General features: G+C 36.8%; 1 protein-coding gene across 2 annotated transcripts in view; it reads right to left on the bottom strand.

The window, feature by feature from the left end:
* CNTLN (centlein) overlaps window positions 1-13518 on the bottom strand; it is a 185564-nt gene that overhangs the window by 146340 nt on the left and 25706 nt on the right. For both annotated transcript variants that reach the window (XM_075210868.1, XM_075210870.1), the window contains exons 4-5: window positions 6379-6463; window positions 107-241 (exon numbers count right to left, since the gene is read on the bottom strand). In XM_075210868.1, the coding sequence (XP_075066969.1) occupies window positions 107-241; window positions 6379-6463 (220 nt within the window). The remainder of the gene's footprint in view (window positions 1-106; window positions 242-6378; window positions 6464-13518) is intronic.

A 13518-nucleotide genomic window follows, 5' to 3' on the forward strand; every position in this document is an offset into this window, starting at 1 on the left:
ATTCTTCTGCAGCGTATGTCCCTTTCTGCGGCACATTGGGTGACACAGCTGGAAGCACAGCACTTCATAGTAAGCCGACTGGAAAAATATATACAAGACAAGATACCTTAAGCTCCTGACTTTTATCTTTTAATTTTTGTTGGAGGTCATCCAATTCCTTTTTGTGTAACGTATTTTCTTCATCTACAGCAATCTTTCTCTGTACCAGGTTGTTTATCTCCTGCTGCTGGCCTGATGCTCTCTAGAAAAGGAAAAGAAATAATACAAGCCGTGTCACTCTAGTACTTCAGAGAGTTTCCTTCGAACAGTTTTCACGTATTTTGCTGAACCGCAGAAAGCCTGATTTAAATAAAAGCCAAAACAAACCCCAGCAAGCACATTTTCAGTATAAATATTAGCAAAGTTAGTTTTCACAAATTATCTCTCAATACATGTAGCCTTGAGGGAACATAAAACAGCTGTGGAAAGGGAAATATTACAGCTTGCAATTTAGATATAGAGAGATATAGCCTTACCAATTTTATATATTGCACTAGACATTCTGTAATATTGTAGAATAGACACACACCTATAAAAATATATATTAAAGATAAGCCTACAATTATGGAATTTATTTTACCCTTAAATGTGAATAATAAACCCAAATGTTCTATTTTATAGGCATAATCCCTACCACATATTTAATTATTGATTACTTACACTCTCTAGCAGAATGCAGATAACAGGTACCTTGTCTAGTGTCTGCGGGTTTAGGTTTAGACAGAGGACTACCTATGCGCAGCCCTTTAAGGTGGATTGGCACATATGGTACAGGACTCTGACTGTGAAACGGTAAGTAAGGTATAAAACATGAACCACGGGTATTAAAGATTCAGGAACAGGCCTTTCAGAAATTTCTCCAACCCCAAACTAGTATATTGGAAATGCCTAATTTGTCACTCCTCCCCCCACCCTTTTATGTGCCACCTTTACAAAGGGGCTCCAATGTGCAGATCTTACTACAGTACAGCACATTTCAGGCCCACTCTAACTGATTTATGCTACCTCTTATTTTCCCCAATGTAATGACATTTGAAAGTTCCAATGTAGTAACTGTTGACAAAGGGACTTCAAAATATAATTACACTGGGGAAACAAAGTAACAGCCTAACATGATGTATAGTGGATGGGACAGAAATTCACTGACTAAAAAGCTCATAGCCCAGAGGTATTGAGGATGCCTTTCTTTCAAGTGTAAGACATTGACTTATTGTGCCGAATAATGCACTTCATTTATAAAGCACCACAAGTAACCAAAGTAGTGGTAAACAATCAAAAATGTAGCCATAAAACATTCTATCCTTGGTTATCCTATCCACAAAATAATTTTTGTTCTTAGACCAGGCGCATGATGGCTACTATTTTCATATACATAAGGAAGGATCCAATCCACACACAATAAGCCATAACACAGCACACCTTCATATGTGGGAGTGCAAGAACAAAGCCAACTTGAGTAAAAGCTTTCATAATGGCTTTTGAAGGACTCTTGCATGGTATAGCGCATTTGGAAACGAGCAACTGTACATTAACTTCAGGTTTGCTCTTTGTGTCATGCCCTTCTGGGCTACTGAGGCCAGTATAATTAACAAGATTGGAACCTCTGGGAGTAGCTCCTTAGCCAACACAGTGTTCTCAATATAATGGACAGGGGTCCATAACACTTCTTCCCCATGATAACAAAAGAGTAAAAGTAAATAAAACACAATTTATAATTAAGGTTTAATTGAATTAAAGACTTCCCAAAACCATTGTTCATCAATTTATTAAATCTAAAATAAAAATAGAATTACTTTATTTTAACTTGTAACGCAAATTGAAGAAAAAACGGACCTTGAAAAACCCCTTAAGGAAAGGCAGCACACAGTCACTTTGAAAGACAGCTGCAAAATGATCAAAGAAAGTATTCCCTGGGAATCCCCTTCACAGCCATTAAATAAAAAGCTACCCATGTGAAAAGCAATTGCATTTGATATGCAGTGAAGGAGAGTCCCGATTACTCTCTGTTGTAGCCATTCTTGATATTATGCACTTCTAAAAACAAAAAACAAGGTGTAACGATGCACCTTTTCTATACTCCAGTGGGATCACCTTCACAATGTCCAAATCCTCCATTCTGCCTGTACAAATAGTTATGATGGGAAATAAGTTACAATACCTAACCACTATCCAATTACTAGCGCCCAGCATATGAAAAGACGTACGTCTGCATTCAACAAGGAGCAGATGTACATGTTTGATGAATACGGATCTAGGTCCGCTCTTTTCTAACATTCAATACACTGCAGGATACGTCCAATACATATTTGGAATATAAAGTCACAGAAGAACGTACAGAAAAACAAAAATGAAACTATTCCATTAATGTCACCTGTTAATAATACAGTCATTAATAACAAAACATTTTAAAAAATACATTTAGTAGGATGTTATGAATGTCTACTGTACATACAATGCATTTTTACAGTTGCTCCTGATTGCAAACACATGTTCTAACTTGCATCACTATCACTCCGCAGTTACACCAGACCTGTAGCTGGTGCAAAAGACAACAGGAAAACACATACTTTTGAAATGCCCAAAGTTTGAATCAGACACTGTTGCCTGCGCTCAAGCTTGGCGTGCTGTTCCTACATGCGCTAGATGCACACTGTACATCTACTATGTGCGTACGCCCTGTTCTTCCCAAGAAATCGTAGACTATAGTAAAGGTCTTCTGCCCTCAAACATGAATTGGATGTTGTTGCATGCTCTGGCGTACGGTTTGTTTATGGGCATGTGCAGAGTGAATTTACGCAAAGCACGGCACACATTAGCATTTACGTTCCTTAATGAATCAGGCCCTTAATGCATAAATGTATATGCATATATATAAATATACATAGGCAGACATAGAATTTGCATTTACTTTTATGCAGGAGTAAAACAGAAGTACCACAGCATTTTTGTAAACTACTGAGGAAGTAATTGCTACATTTCAAAATAAGCCATACCTGGCCTTTTTGTTGTAAGGCATTTTGAATTATACACAAACGCTTACAATGACTCATGCTGCTTCTAACAGCAATTAAAAACAGGTATAATTAGTCCATGCACACCACATCCAGTAAAGCAAATTATTTATTGATAGCCATGCATAAATAGATCCATTTCAGAGACCTCCCTTACGACAACTCCTATTAAGGATGATCCACTGGATATATTTATGACTGCTCATTAATAATTGATATGGATCATCATGCGCTGTAGTTTGTCCACCTGCATAAAATAATATAAATGAATACTGTACACTAATCTTCTGTTAACTTCCTTTATACATGAACAATGAAAGCAGCTACAAATACATTTCTATCTTCGTCATAATTTTATATAAAATAAACTAGTAAATGTGAAACAAGATAAAAAATTATCTAAGGTGTAATTTAAAGAAAGTAGTATGATGTGTAATGCAGATTGGCTTGTTCAGTGTGGCTAGCAAAAGAGGATTTCAAAGGTTCTTTGCAGGGAGAGCTCATTTATACCTATGGGATTTTAATTTGGATTTCATGCAATTTGACAGCATGAAAGCCACACAAAAACTTGTAATATGTCTTATTAAGTCAGTAATAAGTCTCACTTCTAACACAAACGTAAGGTTGTGATTTTTGGAACACAGTGCATTGTATTTGCCATTCAATTTATTGGAGAATTTGAACAAAATTAAGGGGGGATTCAATTCGGCCGCACTTAACACGGCGTTAATTATAATTATTGTTAAGTTGGTAATTTTAACCCTGATTTCTGCTCGCGGCTCCCTGAGCTGCGTGCAAAAACTAGCATTAAAGATTACCCTATTAACGGTAATAATGTGCACTATTACCATAATATCGATAACAGTGTGCAGGCCGCGTTACTTTCGGCAGTAATGCGGCTAATTGAATTCCCCCCTAAATGTCTAAAAATAAATGTATGCATTTCACAAACTGACAGTTTAAGCCGATAGCAGCTGTGGGTGGGACCCAGAGACAGTGAAAGTAGTAAAAAGGAAGTTCAGGGGTCACATAACACTGATATGTACTGAGCAAGATCCCCTTCAGTTCAATCTGTTAAAAAGTGCTGTTATAAAAATGATTGCAAAAAAAAAGTACTGTACATGTTTGTGTAAAGCGCCCCCAAAAAAAAAAAATTCAACATCCAGCAAATGAATGCCCCTTGAAACATACAAGAGCCTCACTATCAAATCCCTGAGCCTATAATGAGGCACTGAAAGTCCAATGGTCCAGGGACCAAATTATTCCTGATTTCAACCATTATCACTTATTGTGATTACTGTGCTCAAAATACAGAATCCGCCCAGGACTTCAACATACAGTGCTGGACAGTTATTGGGATTCTTTTAAATGTGGGGAATTCTTTAGGGGCATAGAGGAAGTGCAGATCAGATCTCCCCTGTCTCCAAAACAGTGCAGCAATTAGATTCAGATAACACTAGTGCCACCGATATTAGTGTGCAGAAGAAACACAGCAGAACCATAATTTGTAATACCACAAAATTAATAAAATAAATAAAACCAAGGTTATTTTTTCCCTAACCAAATCCCCAGCTCAATGAAACCTTGTCAGTCATTGCATTGGACACGCACACATTCTGTACACAAATACATGCCAAAATGTGTGAATGTCACACAGAATGAAGATCACCCCAAAATGTCCCACTTGTTGCCAGTTCCCTGACATTTGTATTCTTAAGCTGGTCCTTCTTTCAACCTTAATAAATAAATGCTGGATGCCACAACGTGTCAGATGCTGTCTGTACATATATTTATAATCTCTAAACTGGTGAGCAGGGTTGCCCATAGGGGAAAACGGGTGAAGACACATGTCGGGGGCCTGTTATGTTGGGGATCTCGTGACAGGTCCCACAGCTATTACTGTAACTGTAATCATTTGAGGCCCAGAACAATTCAAACATGCTGTTGGCATTCAATAATACTGTCCCAAAGACCGTGCCGCCGCCAGCCTACAATGCAGTCTTGTCATTTCTTAAGTGAGACAATAACTACACCACCCCAACACTAATATACAGTTCTGCTACTTAATATAGTTATTATAAATTTGTTTTTTTACAGTACAGTAAAAGTTACAGTACCATCTACAGCTTCTTACCTGCAGTCGCTGGGTACACACAATTCAACAATATGTATTCCACTATTCTACCAAACACAAGCTCTATCAGCAATAAAAAACAACATAACATTCAGTTGTGTATAGTATGAAATAATAAGGTCATTCCTTGTGAAACCGGCACATTAAAATTGGCCTTGTCATTAGGGGGGAGAACTATCCAACCATCAAGTGGTTATTGCATATTATTTAACTTGATAACATAGATGTCCAAAGATGTGTGTGTACATTTAATTAATGTCAATATACCTATAATCAGGAAAAATAAATTAGCAACTGTCAGACATAAAATGGAATTAGTCAGCACAGGGTTACACACATACTAGATGACATCTATATTAAAGGCTTGTTCACATAAATATGAGCTGCGAAAAATGATTGAAATGCATGAAATCTAATATGTGCTGAAGAAGCATTTTAATTAGCTTTTACCAATACTATCGCTTGCACAGCCCAAAGTGACATGGTGATTAGCATTGTTGACACACAACACTGGTGCTATGGGCTAGACACCGACCAGGACACTGTCTGTGTGGAGGTTGTATGTTCTACACGTGTATGCTTGGGTTACCTCTGGGTGCTCATGTTTACTCACACAGTCTGAATTAGTCAGGGGCGCCTACCCTCACTTGGCCAGCAGCACCAACATACTGTATGATAAAAGCCCACCTCAGAATCTCTAGATCACAGCAGATAATGGGAGACTGCTCACTCTTGCTAAGAAAGCCATTTTTCATATAAGCAGAGTGTTGTCACCTCAACAAAATGCAGCCACAGCAGGCTTGAGGAGAGCATCCCCTGACCAAAGCAGGGGGGACAAGTAGGATAGGATGTTTCACAGGACACTAGGAAAGTAATATTTTGCACTTATGTTTAACTTATGGAACTCCCCTCAAAACTGAATTTTCAGTTTTTGCTGGAGTTAACCTTGATGCACCAATCTGTCAAAAACACTGTTTGAAAGATTCCAGCAGGGTTCTCATCGACATGCACTATGAAAAAAAATCCTAAAACTACACTGCAATACAAGTGGCAGAGATTGCTCAGCACTTTCTGACCGTACTGCTTGTAGTATGAATTATATTTTCTAATGTAAATGAGCCTTAAGAGTTCAACAAAACTTTGAATTTTAATCTTCAATTCAATCTATATAATGTAACAGTAATTAATACAAACCTGTTCTAACTGGTGTATTTTTCCATCCTTCATTTGCAGGATTTCCAGCACTTTTCTGTCTTTGGCCTCTGCTTTATTTTTTTCCCTAGAATAAGACATAAAAGATATATATTACACATTATTAGGACTAATTTGCACTTAATCATTTGAATTTTCTAAACTGTAGTGATAAATGTCATCTTAAAGAGCAGAGAATGAAATTATCTGTGACCGTCAACCCTGGCAGAACTAATCAGTATGTATATGGCAAGTGACAGCAAATTAATTCTACTGGCAATTGTGACAACTTTATTTTTCTGTAAAGACAGCTTTGTAGCAGTAAGCAGACTACCATATTATCAAATCCAAAGGCCTTAAACATAGAATTGAAAACCCGTAAGTGTATATTGCTAATAGTTAACTGTTTATTTTATCCTTAGCTTTCACAATGCAAATTCAATTTGTTTTGCCTCAACCAAACGAAGACCTTAGGTGTACTAGATAGCGGCTACAAAAAGTAAACACTAGTTCAGCCTTTTGTTTCCTATTGTCTGAGCAATTCATTATAACGAGGTGGACTGTTGGTAAAAAGAGCCTGTTGGCGGTCAAAATCCCGACGATGGAAATCCTGCAGACATGAAAATGTCGACAGGGTAAATTCATACAGTGACAATGCCGACAACCACAATGCCGACATTAAATTACCAATGCCTGCAGGTCTGACGCAAAATATTGTTAAAATAAATAAATAAATAAATAAAACAGTAGTAGAAATTAAAAACTACCCCCCTCACTCCAAATACACCTAAAAACTTGCACTGGCACCCGGCGACAATTAAGGCACCGGACCCGCAAGCCACCGGCGCACAAGTTGTTTAAGAAAAGAAAAAAGGAATGCAACCCTACCCACTACCCAATCACATTAATCCTAATGCTGCCAGGCTAGGCTGGTAATAGCAAAATTGTGGGGGGGGAGACAAACAGTGTGGGGCCCCTCAATTCTACTAGAACTTTCACTAGGCTGTGCCAGGGCTGGTGGGACTATAGCAGGGGAAAACGCAGCGTGGGGTCCACCTGCCATAATGCCACTTAGCCCCAGGCTGGTCAGCACAGAGCTAGATTCCCTAGGGAGATGGATACCGCAAAAAAAAAAAAAAAAACGTAGGTCCCCTGGGCGGTGGATGTGGCAGAATAAAAGGGTTATATGTTAGAAAGACACTACTTTGAGTTGATGCACTACAGGTCCCAGCAAGCCCAGGCTGCCAACAGTCTGGGCATGCTGATGCTTGTAGTACTACAAAAACCAGCATAACCATGGCAGCCAGGGCATGCTGGTACTTGGGGACCATAAGTAGGCATTGCTAATTTAATGTCAGCATTGTGATTGTCGGTATCGTCACTATCTGCATTTTCTGAGTGTTGGGCAAATGAATATGTCGATATTTACCCTGTCGGCATGATAAGTGTAGGTCGGGATCTAGTACCCAACCCATAGAGTAAGATATAAAAATATAGAAAAATTGCCATTAACAAAGTGTAAACTTTTGTTGTTCTTGTTGAAAGTTTGTGAGCCACAAAAAGAGCAATTAATTCACAATCAACCTCAGCATCGCCAAAGGAGCTAGCCATTTAGACGTTACCGTCTCTTCCTTCTGTGAGTTGACTGAATTATAATGTTGAGATTGCAAGGAAGCAGAAAGCACAAAATGAAACAACTAGCCACATCAATCACAAAAAAACAAATTACTAAATCATTTCTTATATATGTTGTTCTGCAAAGGTCCACAAAGAAACTGCTGTATACCTGACAAACTGTACAATCAGGACTTCTAGTGTCTAGGACAGAAAAGCACACTACACAGCTAGTTGGCATTGCTAGCGTCAGCATGTGCGATGTGTATGGGAAGGATCACAGCTGGCGACATCTGCCCCACACACAAGCAGAGGTGTGAAGGCTGGCACTTTAGAGGCTGTTTCCTGCCAAGAGCTTGCAGTACATACAACCATTAATCCACTGCCAGCATGACTGCAGAGTATTGGATATTAAGCCATTTGCGATCAGTGCAAACCCTGTTTATACCACACAGCATTAACTCATTCCTCGCCGCCAATTTAGATAGCACAGTCTCCTTTCTGTGTCCAGAGTCTGCAGAGCTTGATAGAATGAAACCCCCACAAGACAGGTGTAGTTATATTAATACTTCCCTGTTTGCTACGTAGATACATAATTTCTATAAAACTTTATTTTGCTGTATTAAGTAATAAGCAGTCACTTCACTAACCTTTTATTATACTATATAAAATCAAGAACCAATAAACCTATTAAACACACCTATTATAAATATTCTTTGTTCATAAAGTGGCAACATATTGCGCAGCACTTTCCAATAATAGGGGGGTGTTCAATTGGCCGCAGAGTGCTTCTGGAGATCTGGTGCGAGGAGAAATCTATGATAGAGACATAGAATTTGACGGTAGACAAGAACCGCTTGGCCATCTAGTCTGTCCATTGTTTTATTAACCTATGGTAACCTTAATCCCTTATTCTTTATAAGGATATTCTTATGACTGGGAGAGTAGGGATTCTAGTGGCTTATGCAATATTTGACTTTAAACTAAGAAGTAGCATTCATGATTTATGACTGATGGGCATATTATATCTAGTTTGTGTGAACAGATACAAACAACAGCCTATGTATTCTGTCTCTTTTCAACCATGTACAATGACAGAGAGCTGAGTACTCTAGATTGTAGTATTGTCTGCTATATTAGTACATATCTGTTAAGTGTGGCAAAGCTCAAGATTTGACTTACCAATAAAGCTGGGTACACACTAATGCAATTATTGTGCAGATCACACAATAAATCACCATTTGGTCAGAAATTGCAAAAGTGTATACGCTCCCACGATCATGTTTTATTGTACTGAAGCACGTTGTATCGTTTGATTTGGTTTTATAAACTTCGTAAAAATCGCAATCAACGATGAAACGATGTCATGCAAATGTGGAAGTGTGTACGCACTCAGTGTAGGCAGATATCTGTAGAGTGTGTACAGAGTCGCACTCTTTTCCGCAGTTGGTTATGAGAGATGTAGATCACAGATCTGAAAGTAAATTGTGTAGGTGTGCAAGCATGAATCGGCATGCTTATCAGTCGTGGACGGACAGCCAACTACTATTAGGATGGCATCACATCAGTGCTTCTGAATTCTATTTGATACACAATGTTTTTCAGTCAGAAGCTAATGGCACATAACATTCAATGAAAAATGCAGCTTCCCCATCACACAACAGCATTCATGCTCTATGCATGTTTAACATGAACGTTTAAATATACAATCTAGCTGGTTGGAAAAAAGCTGCCACTTTCAGTCAAGCTTGGATTTTACTTTGATCAAACCAATAAATGTTGATAAATTCTGTAATACACTAACCTTTTCAATGTTAAGGAAGCAGAAAATAAACAACAATTTCCAAATCACAAATCACTTACTATTATGGGGACAGGAATATTTTAGCTTAGTATCTGCCTAAGTCTATTATTAAGGGAAATAAATATAAAAATGAGCAGACATCTTGGAAACTACGCTTTATTTGTTTCCTAGTTTTGTCCTGTTGCTATGTAAGAATGTGATCCCGCTTTCCCAACAACGTCACTGAAAGTCATGGTTTCATTCATGTTTTAGAGACCAAGTTTTACAGAGAATGCATGAAAAATGAAGCAAAGTTATATAGGTTATTCATTCACAGCACACATTTTACGTATTAGTTAATAGGAGCGAACTTGTCTGCAGTTTGTTACCACAGTAATTATACACCGTTACATTTGCGGTTTATGCACATTTCTTAATAATGATGTGAGTGCAACTAGTTATTTTATGATTGAGGCATTTCTTGCTACATGTTTGAATCTACCAAGCATCAATTTCTGTCACCGGTTTTATATGATCAAAAACACCATAAATCGCAAAAAAGAAAAGAAAAAGTCTTGTGAATTCATTTACTAAACTCTCTAATCTGCCAAACAGTGATTTTCATTCAAAATTAAGAAAGCTCTCATAATTCTGATCTATTTTGAGAGATTAAAAATAAAATTACTCAGTCTTGAATTACCCATTAACTTAATTAAGTGTAGCTGAAGATCCTCCCACATGTTTAGGACAGATTTATGTGAAAAAGCACAAAATGCACTCAACTGAGTTATTTTGGCATCATTGGCCTGAACCTGGTGTATAAAACAAATAATCCAAACAAATGCTGAAATGCTGGGTGAAAGTGAACGTGGTGGACATATTAGGTACAAACAATCCAGTTATCTCATGTATGTTATTCAGCTCAATAATACACAGTCTTCAGCATATATTAATATTAAATAGTGGTGCTACTTGCTCTTTAAGTACTGCCAAGACATATAGATGAGACAAGGGTTTTGCCTCTGGAGAACATATATTATTTTTAGACACGAAAATTTAGCTCAAATTAAATAAATTTGAATTAAATTGTCGTCTGGTTATAGCAATGTATTTATGTACTCAATTCTAAAAAAAAAAATAAAAAAAAAAATACCGACGTCTACTGAATTGCTTTTCTTCTTGAAAGTAAAATCCTACATGTCCTACTAAAAAACGCTGAGATTTGGGGGAAAAACACAAAGAAATTAGGCTCTGTCAAGAGGTTTATGAAGATCAATGACTGAAACAAACTCCTGTTTAGCTAATTAGAATCACTGATGTACCATAATGACTTGAGCTACGGATATTTGCAGACTTCTTTAGGATGAAAAATGGAGTAAGGCAATGCTGTCAATTTGTAAAACTTTTAAGCACCAATCACTTTCCCCTGAGGCCAACATTTTAAACATTTAACTGTGCTGCACTGAGCCACAAGAATTATCCATATTTAGTTTTCATCATCTCCCTAAATCTGACAATTTATTCCAGATCATTAACAGACTATTTTTCTAAGTGGTTTAGCACACACTAGAAGTTCACAGACAGGATTGCATCAGGTTTTTCTGGGTCTTGGCCCATTTTTAATGAGAAGCCCAAGGATGAAATATTATAGACATGGAATAATCATTATTTGTGAATGACAAGTGAAAATGGGTTTGGACGTTGAAAAATATATTTAAAAGAAAGGAAGAAGTGGGAGTATATAACACTGTTATTTATGCACAGTGCAACTTATTCAGTAAATAAAACACATATAAACATGCACATATTTGTTAGAATATTTACTACTATTGTTTATCATCATAACTTTATATTTGCTATTCATCATTTTTTGTAATTAGTCATCAGAAAGAATATATAAGGTGAACACCTAAAACTTTTATGATTTGGTTTGAATGTCAAGATGCACAGATTACTTTTCAAACATACTCTATTACAAATAGGAAATCTTCATTCAGCTATCCAGAGGCTATATTTCTTCATGTCTATCTGGATCATCACTGAGCTAAGGGTTGATATTAGCAACGCAAACATTGATCATTCAAATATGGTGGCGCCCTCTGCTGTATCTTGTGATGTCACGTCTAGTTTCTCAGCATTCATTCAATGTGGCAGAGGTAGGATGGGTACTTAGCACATGTACTGCACTGAATAAACCCAGTATTCATTTGAATGCCTGCATACGTCTGCATATCACACTGTGTCAAATTTGGCATCACTGCAACCACTGGGTGCCAAAAAAAAGCAGTTTTGTAAAGAACAACAGTTTGTGAGTAGCAGATGTTGCTAGTATAGTAGAATATTTTTATTTAGGTGCACATCTCCTCTAAGTAAAAAGTAAAAAAAGTTTCAGCATTACTGTAATTTAAAACTATAATCATGTGTGTGTGTGTATATATATATGTATATATATATATATATATATATATATATATATATATATATATATATATATATATCTAATATATAAATGTCTAGTGGCGTGTGTTAGTCTGTCTGTCTGTGGAAAAAATAAAACCAAGCTGCAGCGCCACCTGCTGGGCGGAGTTATACACTGACCTACTAAATTCTTAGTGTGTGGTGAAAAAAATTCAGAAAGGGCTGAAATTTGGTATACTAAGATGTTTTTAATTTGTTAATTTAATTTGTTAATTGTTAAAAGTGTTTATAAAGATTTAAAAAATATATATATATTTCTTGAAGGAGAAGTGACAGTTGGGAGTGGTTGGTGGTTGCCGGGGGTGACAGTGGAGAGTGGTTGGTGGTTGAGGCCTGGGCTATGGCCCAAATGCATGACAAGAACCTTTTTAACACCTTAAGTAGCTTGATTTGACTAGAATGCATGAGTATCATGCACGGGTTAACTTGTGTATATATATATATATATATATATATATATATATATATATATATATATATATATAAAAAACGTAGTGGTCACATTCCTGTGTTGGTATGAACATTGTGTGCACTTTTCGATAGACATCAATGATCTCTATTCCAAATTAAGTTGATGCTCTTTTCATCATATGAACAAACAATGAAATCATAAAATGTGTACACAGCGTTACTGTGACTGCTAAGGACCACTGAAGTTACTGTAATGTTGTATACATACAGAATTTCACACAATTTATGGCTATTCATCTCTTCTGAATATAGTGCATAAGCTGTTATATTATTTGTCAACCACCATTCCTTGAATTGTCAATGAGAAGAGCTCAATTCTACATCAGTAAAATCCTATGCCCACATGTTATTGTGGAGATGGCTGTCTTTCATTTAGCCAGCTTAAAAAAAAAAGACATTTGAAGTCAACTGTGAAGATCAAAACACCCAACATTTACCTGGAATACTCAGTAGGTGATCCATTAAAAAATGAGAAAGGACTCCCTTTTACATCACTTTTACATTTCTTTACTTCTTTTCGTCTCATTTATACCCTAACTGAGTGACTTCATCATATTTTAAATATGAGTATTTCTAAACAATTAGATTGTAGAACCTGCCATTCTCCATTTTAAATAACAGTAGAAAACAATCCCATAAAAATAGTGAAATGTATTGTGTATATGAAAGTGGAACTTGTGTTTATTTGCTGCACCTATCAAGTGCAAACCATTTAACAGAACATAAAAATAAAACCCATTCCATTTGGTGTCCATAACCTGTTGCGTTCATATTTGCGATGCAGTTTTTTGAATGCT

Source organism: Mixophyes fleayi, chromosome 1 (assembly GCF_038048845.1).
Source record: "Mixophyes fleayi isolate aMixFle1 chromosome 1, aMixFle1.hap1, whole genome shotgun sequence".
Classification (NCBI taxonomy): domain Eukaryota; kingdom Metazoa; phylum Chordata; class Amphibia; order Anura; family Limnodynastidae; genus Mixophyes; species Mixophyes fleayi.